We start from the raw sequence: 23,284 nt of genomic DNA, 5'->3' as shown, positions 1-23,284 counted from the left end.
ATATAACACCTGACACTGAATCAGCAATGTCCAGACATTTATCTATCAATAATCCTATAAAAATCATCTTCCTTAAGTAGTTTTACTGCGTTGATATAAAAGAAGAATTTTTTTTTTGATAAATATGTTTTTTCAAATCTTAATTTGATACCAACATAATTATATAGTTTAACAATTGGCTGGTTTTACATCAATTTTTTTTATCGTGAATTTTCAGTATAACTTCAGCAAATATGTTTACTTAACATAAATTTCAACCAATTTTTACACCTCACTGTTAATTAGTTATTAGACCCTCGATAAAGGAGAATGCTGCGTTAAAGCTAAACATGGTTTATAAGGTAATCATGTTTACGTGTAAAGTTCTCCCATTTGACCAATGCAAACTTAATATAATACATTAGGAATACATGGAGGGAAAAGGTTAACATGCACATCCAGTATGATGATAACAGAGCAACAAGGGGAGACAGCTTTCCAGACTATTTTTTTAGAGAAAAAAATCTTAGATTATAAACAGAATTATTCTTTTAGAAATGGCCCCTCCAAATTTTTTTTTGGCGGGGGGGGGGGGGGTGTATTTATCATATCAATAATTTAAGATGAGATGCAACTGACTACCCTCCCTTCCCTACGGTTTTGGTGAAGTTGGTGTTTATTGATCGAGATGTTGGGGTAAAAAATTTTCCCTTTCAATGCCGACGATACGTGCCTGAATTTGTCCTGAAAACTAACCATAGAGCTTAATGCTCATTGATATACCATTTGACTTTAAAAGATTCAAAATAAAATCAACGACATAAAAAAAACTTTAAAAAAAGGAAATGATAACTTTCGAACTTTCGGAACACACGTACAAAAACTGATCTGAAACAGATGATCTTCATGTACTACATGTAGATATAGTTTCTTCTTCATGTAATAAAACATTTGTATACCTATGACCTTTCAACAATGTTTACATTTTTGTATTTGCTCATAATATGATCAAAAATTCATTCAGCCTTATACGATTGTTACTATTACATTCTTCTTTTTTTTCTTGACTAATACCGAGAAAATTCGGACTTCAGAACCGAATTCTATCAATGCCAAAGGAATGCTGTTCAAAATCACGTCGAGTTATTTTAGTATAAGCTTATTCTAAAAGTCACAATAAGCTACTTATGATAACAGAAACTGTTGGTATAATAGGATATACGCGACTGTAACCGGTAGACTGTTATATGTTTGGGGTATTTCGAATCACCCCGCGTTTCGTGTTTCCGGAATTAAAGTATTGCTATGCAATGTTCGAAACATCAAGAAATGAAACTACCCAACAGTCATCATCAACAACATAAAGTTAAACTACATGCAAAATTTTAGGGAAAACGTTAAACACATTTATGAAATAATTTGAGATTAATTATTGTACTCGCTATCCTCTATGAAGGGCGTTTGCATGGTAAAGCGCTGTTCAATATTTCTTATTTATGCTGTAGCCTTAATATTCGAAGAAAATTGACAAACTGTATATTTATAAATAAACAGTTTCATAAGCTTTTAGAAGCTGTAATGTACTTTTACAAAATATTTCAAATGCAGCTTAAATTGTTGTATTTTTAATCTCCTTTATTTTGGGATATATCGACTCGCGTGTGTACACTATAACCGAACCCGAATAAAAAAAAACTTACTCCACATGTGTGCTGAAACATTTTTGTTAAAATGTACAAAGCAGTGAGATTACAATGCCATGACGTATTAATTGCGCGTGTCCTCCGGGTTTCCGAAGAAAGCGTGCACAGGTAGGGGTATTTTAAAACAGATCTAAAATTTATAGTCAAGAGCATGGATTAAAATTATGATTTTTATTTCGTGTCTTTGTCTGTAATAACACTACGAATCGATTTTGTAATGTATATCTCAGTAATTTCTTCAAAGACATTTAACCGTACAGTTGCTGAAAATTATATAAATAAATGTAATGAGAAATCATTCTTTGAATATTATGAGAAGATCAAATACATTCGGGCGTGAGCAAATGGCCCGGAAAAAGTCACGTTTGGTACTCATTGTTATCATTATGATGACATCACTCATTTGAGAATGTTACAATACATAAACACTGTACACAGATCTACTAATATGTTACAATATAAACGTTGGAATGTAACCTACATATACCGGTAATTATGCTTCGACGTGTATTTGCATAAGTAAGTAAGTAAGTAAGTAAATATTTTATTATAGTGACATGTGTATGTCATAAGTATAGTACAATACAATATTATACATTATCGAATTACACCCGGCCCATTGGACCTATATGTCACTTTGAAATCTTATAATACATGTATACAAATATAGTATGAACATGAGTTTACTTTGATTTGTACAGATAACTTTGTCTAACTGAATAAATCAAATTAAGATATTTGGCAGTTTGTCAAGGCTTTTGAGATTTCTTATATACACTATGAAAGTATTTAGCAAGCGTTACTGGTATATGTATCTGAAGATATAAATTTTATGTTATTTTGGGCTTCTGTGTATTTTTTTTTCAGGTGTGATTTAAGAGATAATCAGATCAGGTAAGATTATTCTATGCAAATGTCGAGTTTAACAAAACTTGATCTAACAACAACTCATTCCAGGGGTTTATTTATACCAGGGGTTTATTTATATCCGGTTATATTATTTGTCGATTACTTGGGTATTGATGAAAAAATGTGCAATTTACTAAAAGAACAGCAAATCTATACATGTACATGTGAATACTAAAACAGCGCATAAAATTGCTTATTTTTAGCAGGATATAGAAAAAGCTGTTTCAACTGAAACTGAATCACCAATACTCATTTAATACATATATGCATTGTATATTGATCACAAAATTAAAAAAAATCCCTATATTAAAAAATTAACTCTCTTAGATAGTTTCACTACGTTGAATATAATCTTTATCTGGAGTTTATCATTTAGTGTTTCGTCTCACTTTTCATCAGTTGTCAGGTATAACTTTAGTTTTAAAAAATGGCTATATATCTAACTTCTCTTTCCTATCTTGACGCTTTTATTTTTTATCCTGATGCAAAAAAAACCTCTTCGATTTTATTGGCATCACGCAGACTAGCAATATTTTGACAGGTAAAGAGAGGCAATTCGAAATAAACATTTGCCTCACGGAATCAATACCAAAACTGTCTTGTTAGATTGGTAAAGTTATCATAAATTCGAACTTGCCACAATAATCTTTAAGTTAGTTCGTGTACGACTTCATCATTTCCAAGTTTTCTTTGCTTATTCGTGCTCTTGCCTATGAGCATATCAAAAGGTGACGCGAATTAAAAGTTTCTATTACATATGACACATTTGAACTATAATATAAGAATAAATAAGAATTAAAAGACTATGAGAGTGCACTCTTTTGATATTAAAAAGGTTGTTAATAGAATAATTATCATTAAAATGGTATTGTTTCTCTGTTTGATGTTAGACAATTTTTTATGGAATTGCGTTTCATTGGTATTTCATATCTACCATTGATTAATCAAGTCGGAATAGTTTATATTTTTTCTTTATTTTCTAAAACACATTCGAACTAAAAACATGGATATCATTTTACATATAAATTAAGCAAAAAAAGGAGAAAAAAAAGAATACGAAGAATAAAAAGTTGCCACATTCTGTAAATGATTTGAATTAACATTGGGGAATAAATGACCAAAACCGAAAAGATAAATTGATGTCTGTAAGTAAATAAAATACATATCTACATAAATTTATTTGCATTTGAAGTTATTCTTTCAAGATATCTTCATATATACACATGTACATGTAAATGCAGTTTAACTAAGAAAGAAGAAATTAAAGCACCTTTCATCTAGTTCTAAACAAATGTCTCTTGTTCGCCTTCGCCATGCACAAAACTGTTGAGTGATGGAGAAATCTAATTGATAGCAAAAACATTGCTTGGACTGTTTGATGTTTTAAGACATCATACGAAGAGAGAGGCATGTCATGAGGACTTATCTGCCAATCTGGACCGGACATTGTGCATCGATTTTGTCATAAAGAAATTCTTTATTTACAGAAGACAAGGAAATATAATACAAGACCGGAGATTTGCAGTCATCAGAAACTCGATTCACAAAGATCAAAGTCCATTATAAACAAAGAAACCATTTTATTTACTAATTGCTATTCCGTGCCGTTTTCCTTTTAGTCTTAATGTAGCGTTTGATGGCCAATCAGCGCGGTCGTTAGAAATAGCACGGGACATTTCCAGTCAACTTCCTTTGCTAATGACAGCGGTGAAGCGTTTTTCCTCTCCAAGAGGAAATTATACATCTAAAAGGTACGGCTTGTATCCTGGCGAGAACCGTGCGATTGTGTGTGATCGGAAAGGCGCATAGTGCTCACACCGCAATTACGGGTAATTTTATCGAGTTTCGGATACCAGAATTTGTATTTGACTTCTGCAAGTTAAGTCCACGACAATTGCCGTTTCCGCAAATTCTGAGGGAGAAAATTACTTTAAAGGAATGTTGTTGTTTTCGTATGCATGTCATTTTCTTAGTTTTAAGGAAAGGAAGGGGAAGCACCTACTGACTAGATCAATGTCTAGTTTATGCACAAATTAAAAGCAACACGCATGAGTGTGAAATCCATTTTCTCGAACACCTTTCTTCATTATTAACAATCTTTATGTTAAAATTCAATGTAAATCACACACAGACCTACAAAAAAGCAGACGTTCCGCTTATTGTCAGTGTTTAAAATGTTTAGCATTGTAAAAAAAATTTTAAACTGCTCTTTTTGCAATCGACCCTTGTAATTTTGCTTAGACACGTCATATCTTGTACGACACTGTCCTGGTGCGTATATGTTAATACAGAAATCTAAGGTACTAAAAAGAGAGATCTAAGCCTTTGAAGAAAAAGGAGGTTGTTTATTGTGAAATTACATAAAAGCAACTTAAAAATAAAGAAGTTGAAATATACCACAAACCCTCTTTGTCATAGATATGAACGACATAGTTTGAGGGTCGAGGGGTTCAGTTTTAAATGAGAATGATTGAGGTACTGATCATTTAGATTGATACTTAAACAGCTTTTATCAAATGAGGATTAATTTTAAAACAACTTTTAACAAATGAGGATTAATTTTTAAAACCATGACTAGCAGGGAGGGAGCACAATTACGGTTCAGTATTTACCTGAATCTCTAGTATATATGAGACTCAGATTGAAAACAACTTTTTGGGGGGAGCATTTTGTAGAGCATTGGAACATAGTTTCTTAAAAAAAAGAAAAAGAAATAAGTTAATATTTTGAAGTTTGTTTGATATTGACTGCCAAGATTCAAAGGGAGGTTAAAATGAGGATCAACATTTTACACAGAAGTGAAAAAAAAGGTTTTGTCATATGTAGACAAAATCTAAGGAAAAAATATGCACGAAAGTTCTTATAGGAAAGTTATAATTTACTTGTAGGTACAAGAAAAATACTACAGTGCGCAATTCATAGATTTACATACATATATTTTAACAAAAACTTTTTAATGGAAAGTGTGGATACATCAATTTGAGAAATCAAATACATGTACACTGTACTAGTATAATGGTCATGAAGATAGTGCCCAGAAAAGGAACTGGTATTTAAATAAATTTTGGTTACAAAGAAGCTACACATTTCCCCATTCCTCATTTTGTAACAAAATCACATATTGATATAAAGAATAAAATCCAAAGAACTAAAAATCCATATCTCTAGGATTAATAATTTCGGGGTTTTTTTTCCAAACATTGCCTGGAAGGGGTAAAAATATTAGACACACAATATTGCCCAATTTTGAAAACTTTTCTGAAGATTATAATTATCAATATTACCAACTAAAACAGAATAGAGTCCTTATTACATGCAAGACGTTTTGGGCATCTAATAGAATATAAATAAAAATTAATGTTACGTCATAGTTGCAGACAACAGACTATATGTTCGATTATATATATATATATATATAAATAAAACCTTCTTTTTTTGTAGCGAAGGCGTAAAGAATTATTTTTTTTATTTTTGACATTTTGACGAAATATTAATTTCATTTGCTTACGTCTGAAAAATCTGGCGGTTTTTTTTTGTATAAACTGGTATTTTTGTCTTAATTGTTTGTTACAAGAACTACATTTGACTTTTAGCGTAAATGAGCATTAAGACACTTATGGTAGTTCAAAACACCTGTGAAATTAGTTTTTGCTATAATTATTTCATCAAATATACAAAGTTATTAGACACGTAGCATCCGGGATGATGAAAACAATTACAAGGAAATTCACAAAATTAACCTTTAAATAGCAGCGTGAGGTATTTCGCAACCCCCCTCCCCCAACCACCACTACCACCATTACCCCCTGAGATTAGGGTTTTGATGAACGAAAAAGATTTTGCTTGTCAAGATTATGTTGATAAGTCTAGTCCCTCTACTTTCAAAAATGACTCTACGTGCCTGTTAATGGCATAAGTCTTTGTAAATGTTAAATTCAAACCTATATCTTAAGAACCAAACTATGAATCTTTTTCTTTTTCTTGGTTTGTTGTGAATACAGATATATCCTTGTCATGCTTGTCGTTTGTGTTTGTCATATTCAAGTTTGTTTGACTCAATAAGTAAACAAAACACGGTCTGCTCTTTGTTTACATAACAAAGAATTTGAGCTTTTTACAATGTATCTCGCATTTAACTCGATGACTGACACTCAACTTTGACTAGTCATCCATCACTTTATATACTCCTAGTAACCTCTGGATGTTTTAAAAAATAGTCTAAATAGTTTCGGTTTTCATGACTTCGTCTTGTCGCAGAATTTTGAAATTCATTGCAGTCTTTCAGGATATACTTACTAGAACTGTGATTCTAATTTGTGGTCAGTGGAATTAAATGTTTGCTTAATTGTACATTGTAATTTTACACATGGCTTAATTTCACCCGTATTGTATGACAATGTTTGACAATGTACAATAACACAGCCTAGAAAGGCAACTTTAACTTTACATCGGACTCCTTACTTAATGATAAACATGTTATTTAAGTATTCCATTTAAGTGGGATAATAAAATTATACTATGATGTATGCAGGTACATTTTATTTCTTGTAGGAAAGAGATACTAGTACCATATCAACACACTGAAGGACCAAATACCTGCCTTTTATCCACGAATAAAAATAAAGTCTGAGTAATATAATCGACCATTCCTTTACCTGTTATAATTGGCATTGCAAAAAGCTTTGAAGTGCGTTGATTTGTAAACCTGCGTCAAGCACTAGAAATGGAGTCCTGCGACTGGGACAAACGAAATGCCATTATGGCTGGTATAACTGATGCCAACGTTTCTATATTGAACATCCATTAAATTCTATGCCAGATTTTTAATCTATCAACCATCCATTGATTTCAATAACCAATCAATTTTCGTATACCTAACTACCCGGGATTGACTTCCGGAAAAATCGGTGCTGCCTTTGACATTACCGGAAGTCGCTCCGTGGTAGGTTCCTGTTTCAGGAAAGTTGTTTCATAATTTCAGGAAATTTGAACCGAATTGAACACTGAAAAATACGAGAATTAGCAATGCAAAACGAGTTCGATCAAAGACCGAGGAAACAGCGTATTAAAAGCATCATTTTAAGAGCTGTTTTATTGTCAAAAAGAAAAATAAATGCAAAGCCCATTACCTAACGTTGAGAAGAAATTGATCAGAACTATAGAAAATAAACCACGTTTTTCAATTGCTTTTCTAAATAATGATTTGATCGCATGGCTTCAAGATCGAAGTTTCATTTGAATTCAAACTCTAAGTGTAATAATAAAGTTGGTTAGACACCATAATATTATTTGAAGGATCGATAAAGTATCGTTTCTTGAAATATGATTCCACAAATAAGAGATTGGTACCAGTTTTCAGTTTGTTATACATGATTTTTTTTATTTCATCAAAGAAATTGGAAAAATTAGTTGTAAACAATATTTAATAACCTTAAAATTTGATCTCGCTTAATTCATGATAACATTATCTAACAATTCATGTGCAATATAATGAGGCATACCTTTTGATTTTTAGAAACAATATATATATATATATATATATATATATATATATATATATATATATATATATATATATATAGCATTGTTGATCTTTTTTAAACCTATGGGTAAAAAATTTATCAAATGTCAAACACATTAGACAATTACTTTATAATATTTTAATTTTAAAGGAAATTTAAACGAAAATGCAAACTTTTAGAAAAATTGCATTTTTGAATTGACTCTGAATATTATTAAACTGATTCCCAACAAAACTATACAAAAGTTGGATTTAATCAAACTTTTGCAAGAAGTCTAGGTAGCTTAGCATTAAAATGATTTCCAAATAAATCGATATTATCATGCATATTGATTTTTCGATAAGAAAAGCAGTATCTTTGTTGAATTTCAATTTCTTTATAATCTTATTGGGGATCGGCTTGTCTCAAATTCAATTTTTTTTAAAATTCAACTTTCTAAAAGTTTTGCAATTTCTTTCTAAAATATGATTAATATTTGTTTACTGCAAATGTTTGTCTGCTTTGCTTTGTTTTGTTTTGTTTTCTGGTATTTTGGGTGGTTTTTTTGTTTTGTTCTTAAATTTAAGATATATAATCAAATATCGGCTGTCATTTTTAGAAATATTTTTATTTAAGATATGTTTATCTGACCCTAATTATTGTATTATATTAATTAATTATACCATGCTTAAATTCAGACCAAGTTTTGGCTCTAAAATATCTACCTATTTTTCTGTAAACACAATTTTTTAGTTTCTCGTGAGGAAACTGAAATTTCGTATTAATAACTAAGAGCTTGTATCAGTATCTTGGTTTGTGAAATAATGGTTCAAAAATGATAACTTGTAGATCCATTAAATGATATCTGGATGTGCCTAGCCTGGCCACCTTAACTAAGAAGATTTCATACAGTGTATACATTGTATAAGTAAGGTAACAGTATATGATATCAAGAAATCAATTTTGTGCAGGTTGATCGAAACATAAAGTGTCTTTTTAATTATTCGGCGAAACTTAATCAAATTTTTAAATCAAAATTGAAATTTTGTTCACCGAAATTTAGAAGTATCCCTTTATGCAACACAACGCCCATTAGAGGTGTGGTGCATAGTTTGACTTTAGTTTTGGATCAACCCTTGTATAACATATATTTTAATCATTATCATAGTTTGAATTTACTTGTTGGTTGTTAATTATACTGTTATATGGATACCTTAAAGCACGATAATTTGTCAATATACGCTGATTTTGCACGATTTTGTCGCATCTGTGACGGTACTTTTGGATCAGCTCTCGTACCTGTGACAGGTGCGCTAGGTGGAATATATAGAAATGTAAATATTAATAAATAGATACATTGTAACTTATAAACAAGAGCACTTGCTTAAGGTGTTGTGTAAATTGTTACAGTAGTGTCATCGAGTGTTGAAGGATTTCCATGTAAATGTTTTTTTTATTTACATATTCGATGAATTCTCGATATTGCAAAACAGCAAGATCCTTTAAGCGTGCTCTTTGCAATCATTAATTTATAATTTGTTTGTTATATATAATTATCAAAATTTCATAAATTTGTGATAAAGGAATCGCAAACAAAGAATAATGTAAACATCATGAGGATTAAAGATAAGTCTATTTTGAATTTTTCAGGTTTAGACCTTAAATAGATGTGACAAATTTTAGAAACTGTAATATGTTCAAAATTAATCGGCAGATAGAAAAATCATGCAGCCTGAAAAAAAAATTTTACGGCATATTTAGCAGACTTGATGCATATACAGCGATGACCTCTAATTCGTTTTCTGTTTTGGACGATTTCAGCATTAGCCGTCTGTCTTTATTTTTGAGAATTTCGATTTTTAATCTGTATACGCTGACTACACTACTGGTACTATAAATCGCAGGTCGTTGATCATAGAAGTTTAAGAGAGCTAAATTTTGGTGACCATCTTAAACTATATTACTCTTAGTCTAGTGATTTGTAATGTATTAATATTTCCATTACAAAATGACACTTAATAGTTACAAATATCTTAAGTTATAAGGGATATCTAATGGATATGCTTGCTGACCATCTAGCATCCTTAAGAGGGTTCCAGACTCTTTAGACTCTATTGGTCTCCTTTGGTAGGAGAGTTCTATATAAAAACACAAAAAAACACCTAAATTTAAAAGTTAAATAAATCAATTTTTTCTTTATTGGTGGAATTTACTTCATTCCCCGAACCAAATTTTGTCAACGTTTTGATCATAGCAAGGCATCTTGCTTTGTTTGAAATTTTTGGCGAAAGACAACATGAAATTTGATATATGAAATAAGAGATAACACAAAAAAGTAATATCCAACATTTATTTGTAACGGAGTACGTGATGCTGTAGATAACAACAAACATGTTCATCAAAAATTTCGTTTTAAAGTCATAACAATACATGATATGAGATCACATGTGATTCAAGAAACGAAACTACCTGCTATTCCGTTAAACTTTTCGTATTTATACATCACCCCCAACGGAAGGTACTTCTAAGATGCTTGAGAATGCTTATTGCACCTATATACACTGTACATAATCGCAAAACATCAATGAAATACTTTATTGCAGTAGTACATTCCAAAAAGACCCAATGTAGTCATCCAGGCCTTCGGGTAATTGCATAAGACTAGAGTGCTCCTGCGAACTTGATATCTAAATGCTGACTGAGTATTCCTTCTGAGTATTGAACAAGACCAAAAAAAAAAAAAAAACCAAAGACTAAAATGATGAGACCTTTCAAAATATAAAAGAAATTCAAAAGTGTTTGGTATAAATTGCGAATTCTGAACATCAAAATGTTGGCAAGCAAAAACTATATTCCCAAAGACTTAAGACAAAATCAATTGGCTGACAAGATGCAAGGAGAAAAAACAAACAAAAAATACATGTAAAATCAAATAGCACATTATGAGCAATCATGAGAAATAACAACAAAGTAGCCTATGTTGTTATTTAAAAAAAAATCAAATGGCAAACAGTCAAATTCATGTTGCAAGTGTATCATAGATCATGAGTAAAATGAAGGCAAGGAGCCCGGATGTCCTGACATCACGTGATTCAGCGTGTTTGGGAAAATATTGTTAGTTGATGTCGTCCAGTATGGAGCGGGAGGGGTAAGGAACCCCGCCGTTGTCGTTGGCATAGGAGCATGGGGGTGGAGATAATTCAGTCTGGGGGTGGAGTATCCCGACATCCCAAACATGTCCTGCTGATATCTGTAGGCTGTTGTATCCGGTGTGGAAGGTGTCATAGCTTGTGTGAGGCCAACGAAATCAAACTTGTAAGCGTACCGTTTGCCATGGACCTTTGTCATGATATTCTTGTCGTAGTAGTACCTCAGAGCTCTACTGAGCTTGTCATAGTTCATATTGGGCTTGGATTTCCGCTCCCCCCATCGGCGAGCCACTTCATCGGGGTCAACCAGCTTGAATTCGCCGTTACTACCCTCCCATGCTATGCAAGTGCCATTACGTCTGTCTGATAGTAGTTCCAGGAGAAACTGCCATAGCTGAATCTGTCCACTTCCTGTAAAATTATGAAGACGAAATAGACAAAAATGGCGGATCGTATTACAGTGTTTAAAGTGATCCAAGTGTCCGATTCAATTAAATAACATCAAATAGTATTAGATGAAAAAAAAAATAAGGGAGGGGAAAAAGCATTCAAAAAATGGAAAGCTATGAACTGCCCACTGTTATTGCAGGTAGCAGAAACAATAAATTTTCACAATACTAGATGAGATCGCAAAGTTGACAACGAACCAAAGGCGTTAATTGAAACAAAACTTCGACTAATATAGTACAGGAAACACAGGTGTTTATAAAGGGTATATGAACGCAATAAAGTGAGAAAGCCATCTAGGCCGAACCATACTCTTTAACGAGAAATGTAATTGTATTAGCAGGCTCTATGACTCAGTTATAACAGACAACGAAAAGATACTAGTGGATGGATAAACATCTTACATATCCACGTCTTTATGAATGTTTCACAAGAAATCACTGACAAACTTCTTTTAGTGTATATGAGAATAAACAAAGCGACAATTACCTGTGCTGGATAGTCTCCCAACTAATGGCCCCAGTAAGGTATAGGGATCTACGAAAGAAAAAACACGTGAAAAATCGAACTCCAATTAATTACTGAAAGTTAAATTCAGACGAGAAACACAATATCCCGCTAATTCAAATCCGTGTGGAAAATTTTACAGTTTTTTTTTTTGCATTTTTAAAGAAGCAAAATATCATCAAAATAATTGAAAGCTAATACAATATTGTGCACTCTGCGTTTTTTTTTTCTCTTACTCAATTGCCTGGTCACCCAGGGGTATAGGATTATTTCCGGTAAAGGTCCGGACTGGGTTTATAAAGCCAATTTTCCCGTTCAAATTAGCCAAAAACTCTATTATGATAAAGATTTGCTTTCTTTTGAGACTTTATACACCAGAAATAATTGTATTTTAACCCAATCTGGTCTTTCCCTTCGAGGAATAGGCCCAAATTAATATGCTGAAAACACGCCGTGCGTTGTTGGACAACTGTCATAGAGATAAACGCTTTGATTCTTTTCTGACATCTAAATATCGGGGGCCACTCGATATTTCTTGCCGTTGCAATTTTCAGCTTAAGTGATTTCTTAAATAAAGACACTGCCCAACTTTATTACTGGCCAGAAATTTATGTTTCAAATCATGCAGGTGCATTTTTAAATTTCTTAAGTGTTAGAATATATTGGCAAATCGATAATGTTTTTATTCACGATGGTAAGATGCGAGACGATTCGAGAATATGGTCAATTTCCGTTTATTTCGAAGCTGTGTGATTATCTAATGACCATGAATAATCTTCCATCGGGCACAATGTTTAACCTTGGAATTACTTCAATTATGCATATTCCAGCCGAATGATCTAGTTTTGGATTTTGTATCATTTTTGTCTCTCTTGTGATTTATAAAGACCCTAAGAAAATAAATATTTGAATAAAAGAATTCAACTGAATGATTCCATTTTTAGAATTAATTATCAGATCTACCTAAAATTTTGACTTATGATATTTATGGCCTTAAAATAATATTTAGTGACGAAAAAACCAAATATTCTAGCTGTAAATTTTGATAATTTTTTTAAAATCTTTTTACAGAGATTTTCTTCTTAAGGAGATTAAAATAGTCTAAAAGTGGCCACGACCTCTCGTACCCTCTTAAAGCGTGGAATTGTTACCACCAAATTGTCATCAATATAGACAAATAAGATAAAGTGCTTCACACATAGCTATATTGTATATGTAAACAATGAATATGTTATTTTACCTTGTGAAGATTGACTAGGTTGTGGTGACCAGGCTGATTTCGTAAATCCTGGGTCTGAAATGTAAAAAAAAAATAGAATAAAAAGTTCAATAAAAAGTAAATACTAAAATGTTCATATTAATGATAAATGCGAGATAATAACAAAACAGGGTTTGAATTCTCCTTGAAAAGGACCATCATACAATTTGTTTTTCCGTCCGCAGTTTCAGATCATAATTTGCGGGAGGCATTACGACAACCACCAACCTACCTGCGAACATGAATGGTGCGTAACCAGTAAACGCGCAAGGATGGATGAAATCCGTGTATTTCAATCCATGCCGCATGGCCAATTTGTAAAAGCTCTCATCCAGCATTGAAACGGGGAAACGCAAATGCCCAGTCATTAAGTTCGAATTTCAAAAGATGCCTCAGAAAACTTGAAAACTCGTCACAGGTGCGACACATGTAAGAGTATCATCAATAGCTCTCACTTTCAGTTAAATACATCTGTCTTAGAAGAGGATGTTTTCACACATTAGCACAGCCTTGTCTCATTTGCTGATTCCACATGAGATTTGAAATCTTATGATATTGTTTCGCTACGTAACATGTTAATATTTAAAATCAGAAAGCTTTACTCTTATTCTTCACTCTGTTATTAATCGATAAGTGAAGGGGCGTTATATCGCGTTTTAAGAAAAGGTGCTAACCATTTGAACGTTGCAGAGTAGCTATGGGTTTAAACGTTTCAATGCGCCGACCAATCAAATGAGAGATATGCATTCCAATATCCCATATACTCACTTAGAATACATAATTTTATCTTTATATTTCTCGATATTTTTCTTAACATATATTTTACAAGATCTATGGTTTTTGTTTTCACATTGATTTCCCTAAAAAAATACGAATTAAAAACGACTTACAGAATATTCGATATATTTTTTATAACCATGCGCTATATATTTTCATTGGTGCATAATTTCAAATCTCTACCTACACACGTACAGATTTCAGATTAAAATGATTTTACAGAATTATAACGAAATACAATCATGTACACGAAACAGTACGAAGATAGATTTAATAATACGCACGTGTACGCACATGTTAATACGAATATCATAACAGTGTATTAATTTACTCTGTATGCATGTGCTCAACAGGAATAATTATTGAGGTTATATTGACGTTCCAAACTTTTAATGTGCTTAGTAGTGCCGAATGGCGTTGTGAAATATTAGCTTAAAGAAGCGTCAATGTCTAAATGTTTTCAATCACAGATTCACTTTTATCTCATTTGTAAATGAACGGAATCGCAGAACGAGTGATGTGAGCAACGATTTTCCATACATTGATGTTCAAAAACAATACGAGAAATGGGAGGATAACCGAATTAATCAATGTCCAGAACTCAGCGAAAGCAATTAAAATACCAATGTTAATAGGATTTGACAAATACGGGAATATGTTTTGAAATTAGAGATGCAACATTATTGAGCAAAATCTGAATCCAGTATCAGCATCGGAATAAAATTTAGAATTTTTCATTTATCAACCATTAATGTGTTTTAATTGGATGTGATCTCATAACAAAAGGCAAGGAATAAAAAAAAAGATCGTGGAGGACTAGATATTGAGCGGAAATACATCCAAATAAAGAAAACCCAGAAAGCGTCCGTCCGGGTTCTAATTTTACCGATTTTCAAAATACTTGAAATATGATATGTTAATGAGATATTCCTTTCTGCTAAAAATCCTGACATGTTAACTGACATTCTCTTTTAAACGCATATCACAACTAAAGATTATTCAATCAGATTTTTTCCATTCAATTGTAGTCTCAGCCAGATTTCGAGTTCAAAGTAAAGGGATAAATAAACGCATTTTGTATCCAAGATTTCAAATGCGGTATAGAAAAAAGAAACTTTACTTCATTATTTCCTTGAGCACACATCATGTGTTTACTAAGAGGGTCAATTCTAACACAGCGCAAAAATTGGCGTTAAAAATGATTTCCGGCACGGGGTTCAGACGGAAAACTTCAAAGTCTGTTGACAAACCAAGACAAATTAAGACTGTTGGTCAAGTTATGATTCCATTGTAAACAATTTAACCACTTTTATAAAGGCAAATCGTAAGCTCAGTTGCCAGTTCTTTAGTTTAACAACCTGCCATATTTTGACCGCGAAACTGAGAAAAATCTGGGAAAGTCAATAGACTCTAGGTAGAAAATAAACACAATTAACTTTACAGAAGACAGTGACAAAACAAATAGACTGACAAAAAGGTCGCCGATTTTAATGTCCGCCTCTGTCATACTATTTGCCTTTGATTCGAGCAATGTTCACCTTATTGCACCAATCGTGTGATATCACAGATGCAGGGGGAGATAATCCGATTGTGTGCGGATCAGCCGAAACGCAAACTCCCCTTAACCCAACAGTAAATTAACTGAACTAACCAAATGATCATAACCTGCTACAGTATCTTTGATGTGAGAGTCTTTTTATTTGCTTTGCTAACACTTTAGGACATGAGAAATGCTCTTTATGTGTGCCGTTTTATGTTAAGACTACTTAAGTGGCACTCAGCGCATTTAGACATACTCCTCGGATGATATGTATCATTCAATGCGAGTTGACAATTTCACTAAATTAATTCATTGGCTTATCTTTTAAAAAACTAAATAAAAAGAATAAGTTGAAATAAGTTTTTGTCTTAGAATGTTAAACTGCCACATGCGTGAAAGTATCATTTTAGAGTTTGCTTCATTAATGTTTATTTTTTTAAGATGTGAGGTTATGTAGATGGAATTTGAAGTCACCAAGACTAGCTCTTTCCCGGAAAAAGTTTCCATACTGCTCCGACTCCAAAGCTTCACTGCCGCATTGGTACTTCCGTTGCAAACACAAAAAAGTTTGCAACCGCGTGTGACACACATTTGGTAATTTTATTTTGAATATCGTTCCTCGTCTTACAACAAACAATTCGTGTTTTGATCAAACTGCTCCCCTTGTATGCTGTATACTGACCTGTATTCTGTTTCATGGATCCCCCCGATCCATGGACATACGATGTCACACTGGGTCCAATACAGTTAGGGGAAGTGACTTGTGCTGTACCTGATGAAAAATAAATCAAGGAGGGGTGTAATGATATCGGATCGAAACAGTTGAATACGCGCCAACGAAAAATTATATTACGTCACTTGCAATATCCGATATATTACGTGTTACATGCACTGTGCGTGTTTTTACAGGTGAGAAGGATTGCCGTCAGACAAACGACCATGCGTTAATTCTGTGTGGGACTGACGTGAGAGACGATTCGGTGTGATTTCTTATTACATTTGCACGTGTTCAAGTGTTAATGAATCATACCATGTCTCAGAAAGTTAAGGTGCGAGAACAAGCTTTCTGCGTTGTGGGGACCAAACAGGTGAGTGAACTGTTCCTTGTTCATGCTGCAGAGTTGTCGGCCCTCTATGTTGTGGTACCGGGTCACTTCCATGTCCCTGAGTTTGAATTCATTGCGGGACCACTCCAGCCACTGTTGTACGTCCCCCTCCGACCAGGTCTGGGGATCTATGGAGGAAACGGATAGACGCTAGTACATCAGTCACAGATTTGAGCTTTAAGTCATTGACATTTTCTTGATTTGAGAATAACCTTTCATAAGTAATTTTTGTCAAAACAAGATAATTTTTGTTAAAATCTAAATAGATTTACTTCAATTGAAAACAAGATATGAAATTTTGTTTTTGACATACTTTTAAATAGAAATCTGAATCCCCAAATCAATTAATACATGTGCATGTCTGAAATTTGATTTGAAAATTGATGTACAAGTAATTGGAAATGATGCAAAGTAAGATATGAGTTAATTTATATTTTGAATGATTTATATATTCATTAATGATGCATGCATATACCAGAAAAAATTATTGTTTAATATGTAACATTTTATATTTCATGATTTAATGTTTATCATGGTGAATATACATATAATGTTAAAACTATATCTTATAGAATAATGGTTTTAAAAAATTCTTGTTTTTCTTAATTAATCTTTTTAATGTTAGAAGGACTGCTTAAGAAATATGCAGACATTCTTTTTTCTACATTGATTTAAGGGCAGTGTATGCCTTGTTGAGATGAAATGGAAAGAGAGAGAGTGGTCCAGTTGTTTTTATTGTTTAAAAAACTGGCTTTTATTTTCATTAACATCACACTTTACATTGAGTTTTGCGAAAATACATCTCCAACCATTGTTGTCATTGAAAGAAAAAAATAAAGAAAATTGGAAATATGGTTATAGATGTCCACTGGAGAATATTTCACTACACGTGTGGCGCTGGTCGTTCATTAAATCGCTCAGCAGGACCTCTCTAAAACGGTAATTTTCAATCTCAAAAAGGAAAATAAAAAACCGTGAACAAGTAAAATAGGTGTATTAAAGCTAATCAAATCGCACACGGACACAGACTTCTCGCCAAGGTCTCGATAGCTTTGGTGTCTTTAGTGACACGCGCCACCTATATTGTAATTATCGGCGCGCAATTTGGCACCTGCCCGCGACTCGGTGAGGAGCAAACCAGCAAGACCTCTAGATGAACAGGACCTGTCAAATTCAACAATAGGGTCTTTGTCGTCCAAAAAGTCGATCAAATACGTAAACAATACGCAGGATATAAACGATCGAAGTATGTTTTGAACAATTTTCATCAACTACTTTAAAGACTAGATACAAATTATTCATCACAAAATTAAATAGATATGTGGGATATATATCCGTTAGAGGTACATGTTCATATACACATGATGTGTCTGGCTTAAGTTAATTGCTATCAGTATGAAAATTAAACTTTTCGCCGAATGAAGACTCAGATAAACGCCTACTGCAGTTCATGTAATTCATACCAACTTCTCAAGGTTTTTATTTTTATTTTATGTTTACATAAATGTTAACAAGAAATGGGGTTAACAAAGCAATTGTTCATGAGCGGGGGGAGTGTAAAACAAAATAATTAACAAGGGTGACTACCAATCCAGTAACTACATGTATCTTAATTTCCCCAACGCATATTTTATTAACAATTCACGTAGGTGTAGACTTGCTCATGTGCGCGGGAATAGTAATCAAGAGAAACATCATGGGGGAAATTAAAGGCATGACAGCAAACACAATTAAATAGTACATATTTTTATGATGTTGACAAAATTATTTATTTCTTCATAACTTTTCTTACGAGAAAATATTATCAATATCAGTAAACATAAATGCCTTCCTCTTATCTTATCAGAGAATGGACAAAACAGAACTTCAAAATGACCCCTTTCAGGGCCCCTCGACTCAAAATGAACATTTCTTAAATATCTGTCTTTTTTTCTTTTTTATCCGAATGCGTTATCTCACTATCAGCATGCCCACATCGCTTTCGCGTCGACTTCTGATAACTTTCTGAAAAATGGTCGCGACATCACGTGATAAAGAATATATCGAACTTGGGCGTCATGGATTAATTATTGAAAATTATATTTTACAGTTATAGATATAATTCGTGTAGTTTGATGGAAAAAGGAGAAACATTTCTTTCTTTAAAAACATTAATTATATATAGCTTTAAAATAAATCGAAATATGCATGGTTATATTTACATTTTTGATATTTATGAAAAAAAATTGCATTTCAAAATTGCATCATTGCATCATGAAAATATTACATCGAAAGTCCTTAAGTGTTTTGGCGGAAACAACCCAACTGTCTTGTATTAACTAGACGCGATTTCAGTATGAGAATCGAGAAGGTCCTCAATTTGATTTACACACAAGCGTAGTGCAAAAATATCTCATGGGTTGTTCAGTATTCTTTTTGACATATGAATTCATTGTTCAAACACAGAAATATAAGCCTTTTTGTAGATTTTTAAAGAAAATGGGAAAATGGCCCAGGTTGCAAATTGATAAGACATTTTATAAAGTTTATGCAATTTCATATTAATATTTATATTGAATATCAACAATTAAATGTCCAATAGAACATTTTTATAAGTGTTTCTTTGAGCTTTTATTTTTGTATAAAAAAAATTATTGATGCAAATTTTAATTTTTGGGGGCAATATTTTAAAAGTCTACGGATAAAGCCTTCAAAATGCATATCATCAAACTTAAACAATAATATTAAAAAAAAATCAAAATCCAAATGAAATGATGATATAATATCGTTTATTTTAAAAATGTATTGCTTGCACTAAAATTTCACATTTTTTTTACTATTTTAATCTCCTGGAGAAGAAGGTCTCTGTTAAAAGAATTGGGAAAATTATATCTTTTTTTTTTTTTACTAAATGTTAGTTTACGTCCAAAAATATCATATTTAAAAGTTTAAGGCAGATCTGTTGCTTAATTTGTTGACACCCCCTTCACAAAAGACGTTGAGTATCTATACAATATCAACAATACTATCCAAATCTTTGACTTTAAAGAATAAAAATCTGGCAACTGAAAAAAAAGAAAAATCAGACCAGACAGTTTTTAGAAAATCCAATAATATTATAAATTATAATTGTGAGAGCCATCCCATGGCACCCTAATTAATCTACATTGTATCTTAACATCAGCAATTCTACAATTCTTGATCTATAATACTGACAAACAGACAATCACAGTAAGGTTTTCAACATTTTTCATCTGTCCTAAAAATTTTCAATATCATCTTTTGCTATTTGAAGGTAGTGGTGGTGTTGGTGGTGGTAGTGGGGGGGGGGGGGGGCTGTTTAAAATCTAGAGGTTTTGAAGTCAGAGACAAAAGAGCTTCATGGTTATTAAAATGGTGAAAATCTTTTGGAAATATAGTAACACACATTTCTTACCCTTACCTATAACATACAAATAGTAATTGAGTAGTAGTACTTATTGTGTGCACCCCCCCCCCCCACCACACACACACGTTCAAAATGTGTGAAGATGCTTAGGAACCATAGACTAGTACATTGTACTGGGTGTTTGTGGACGCTAGTTTAGAGCATTATTTAAATCTTGTATAAAAGGGTTATGTAATCAAAATTCATTTGATAAAAATGTTGTTTATATATTTATAAACATGGATGCAACCACATTATTTTTCTTCAAAGACAAAATTAAATAAAATCGTTCACTATCACGAGTGGTGAATGGTGAAATTCCACCGAGGGAACAGGACCAGACTTTACCGAGTCTTAGACCTCGGATTTTTTAAATTTGATTTAAAAAACTAAAGAAATCTGTCCATTAAGAATTCGCGCATTATTTCTAGTACCTGATTGGTGACTAGTTGTTATATATCATATAACTTACACCATAGAATAATTTATTACATGAGTATTACACGATTACCTAACCTCTCTTCGATTAAATCAAGAATTACGTAAAGGAGATCCTTGTATATATAGAAATGTTATCAATAAGGATAAAGTTACATGTGTCGATGTTAATACAGCAATGAGATCATTTAATGGCGGATTTGTCGAAATGTCAGCGGTACACGAGTCTTTCGTACATTTGATAAAATATGATTAGGAATAACTGATAAAATTCTTAAAATTGGCACTACCCAACTTCTGACTTGTCCATTTTTGGCGAACCGTTATACATTTCATTTTTGCGACTGTGTATCTTTACTGTTAATAAATACTGAAACCCGTGCAAAAGTGAGCTAATCGTTTATTTTAGAAACTCTTTGTTCAAGTATTTTATGCTAAAACATTGGCTAAGTGTACACATGATCAATTCAAATAATCTCGGGTTAACATTAACTTCTTCAGTTCAACAAAGAAACTGCAGCCATACGAACCCGGAAATACTTACACACAGGTTACTGCGAGACGGATACAATCTTGTTAATTGCTTGGTATCATAGTATTAAAAGATGAGAGTTAGAAGTGAAGATGGCCATGCTTTGAGTACTTTAATTTGTTACATTCTGATGCTTTATACTGCATGTACAAGTATTTGTCTTCATGCGTCTCACCTGCGGGAACAATGACTTTCTTGGTTTGCATGGTAACTCCGTCCGTGTCATGTTCCAATTTGGGTCGACCAGACGCAACATTTGTCTCTTCGATACATTTTGTCTCACAAACTTTTTTAACACTTTCATAGTATGGAGGTAAAGATTGTGCGCCCTGAGCTTGTTTCTGAGTTGTGTCCCCGTACGGCACAGACGAATAAGCAGATTGTTGGTTAATAAACATGTTTGGGTAATTTGGAACTGTGTAGAATGGGTTATTGATATCATCCATGTCAGCTCCAACTTCTCGGGGTAACATCGGATCTTCTGTATTGCTAGTTGCAACACCTTCTTGACTTGAACACCTGGCGTTCGTCTCATAGGTCTGTTGGTTAGGTTGGTCGAATCTGGTGCCATACGCGGGGTATTGAAGATATTGCTGCATATTGGCCAGTTCTGTGGAATCTATGCTGGTCACATGGTATGCGGTGGATGCTCCCCACATGGAACACGTTGGCTCCGTTACTATTCCAGGTTCGCTTTTAATTGAGCGGTTGGAATAGTCCTCTAGGTTTCCACTTTCCCTGGTGGTGGCAATGATGTTTCCGACAGTATTGGGCATGGGTATAGACACGTTGTGGACTGCCAAGTTGTTCGCACCAGAAGGCATAGGATTAGAACTCGCCTTGTGAGTTTCCCCCTTATCCGTTATATCAATGGCACCGGCGGAACTTTCATCATCTTGATTCGAGGGTGGGGTAGTACTAGATTCGGCCATAGGTGTTTGATTTTCATTCCGGAGTAGGGATTCTGTTGGTATTAATGGTGGGATTTGTGGACGTTGTTGAAATCCCTCTGCTTGTTGTACAGCGGTTGTAGGGACCCTTTGGGTGATACTGTCTTGGGAGCCCTGTCTCTCCGAGATGAGGGCTGGTATGGGTAACGACTGAGCCTGTTGACATGATTCTGTGGTTTCTCTTTGTTCGCACTGCTCCGTGTTGGGAAGATAGGCGGGAACAGAGGAACACTGGTGAGATTCTAAGTTGTTCCCTGGACTAGATCTCTCTTCAACAGAGCGAGAGCGCGGGGGAAGCGCAACAGTATCTTCTCGATGGTTTTCCTGTTAATCAAAATTCCACATATTCACTACATGCATTTTAGTACATATCAAGCTGTTGAAAAATATAGTTGTTCGTACTATGTAATGAAATGGCTCATTTTATATGACCGGAATACCTGTCTATAATATAGGATATCCTTATCGTCCGTTCTAAACGGAGATGTTGTACTCCCCTATTTCCTAAAGATTCTTTCCTCTTTAATTTCCATTTCCCCGCTCATAGGAAATTGTTCATGTCGGTGAAACATTGCATGAAGTAGTGTTACGTTATAATTATACTTAGCATCCGAATAGTAGTGAAACAACTGTAAGATGTATAGAGTAGAGAGTACTTACCATTTTCGAGACATAAAAAGTATTGAACACCAGAAGGAAGCAATTTGAGAAAAAAACTCAACCCATAAAGTGATAACTCATATACATAATGCAGTGTTGTTGTAAATTTAAAACGAGGCTAGAGGCTTGTCATATTTCTGCGGCGACAAGTGTATATTTCAGAAACAGGAAGTGGGATACTTATCACGACGAAACATACAGGGCAGGAAACGAGGTTCGAGAGGCCGGATGAGAGCGTAACTTATCGAGATAAATACTTTTCAAGTGCCAAACACTTTCTTAGTTGTGTGACTAAAATTCATAAACTTCGTTTCACTTATGAATAAACAAGATAAGCACTGTACCGGCCAGATTTCCCGCCTTTGATGACGTCACAGGCCATCTGCTCATATGAGGGCCACAAAAGATCGCCAAGTGAGTTG

The 23,284-nt window shown here is 33.4% G+C and overlaps 1 protein-coding gene across 1 annotated transcript; it reads right to left on the bottom strand.

Moving 5' to 3' along the window:
* Window positions 1–10,428: 10,428 nt before the first annotated feature.
* LOC128188885 (transcriptional regulator Erg-like) lies at window positions 10,429–22,997 on the bottom strand. Its single transcript, XM_052860195.1, has 7 exons — window positions 22,863–22,997; window positions 21,428–22,526; window positions 16,801–17,004; window positions 16,453–16,542; window positions 13,436–13,489; window positions 12,178–12,225; window positions 10,429–11,652 (listed from the first exon to the last, which is right to left on the bottom strand). Exons 1-7 carry the CDS (start codon window positions 22,863–22,865, stop codon window positions 11,135–11,137), a joined length of 2,016 nt encoding a protein of 671 aa, XP_052716155.1. The 5' UTR covers window positions 22,866–22,997; the 3' UTR covers window positions 10,429–11,134.
* Between the last annotated feature and the right edge of the window lie 287 nt (window positions 22,998–23,284).

This window comes from Crassostrea angulata, chromosome 6, assembly GCF_025612915.1.
Source record: "Crassostrea angulata isolate pt1a10 chromosome 6, ASM2561291v2, whole genome shotgun sequence".
Taxonomy (NCBI): Eukaryota; Metazoa; Mollusca; class Bivalvia; order Ostreida; family Ostreidae; genus Magallana; species Magallana angulata.
The sequence above is the reverse complement of the archived record's forward strand: the minus strand, read 5'-3'. Positions and strand labels throughout refer to the sequence as shown.

Coding starts and splice junctions, on each gene's coding strand:
- LOC128188885 (XM_052860195.1), bottom strand. Junction 16,543..16,800: donor CCTTAACTTTCTGAGACATG/GTATGATTCATT, acceptor ATTTTTCATCAG/GTACAGCACAAGTCACTTCC. Junction 13,490..16,452: donor ATCCATGAAACAGAATACAG/GTCAGTATACAG, acceptor TTTACATTTCAG/ACCCAGGATTTACGAAATCA.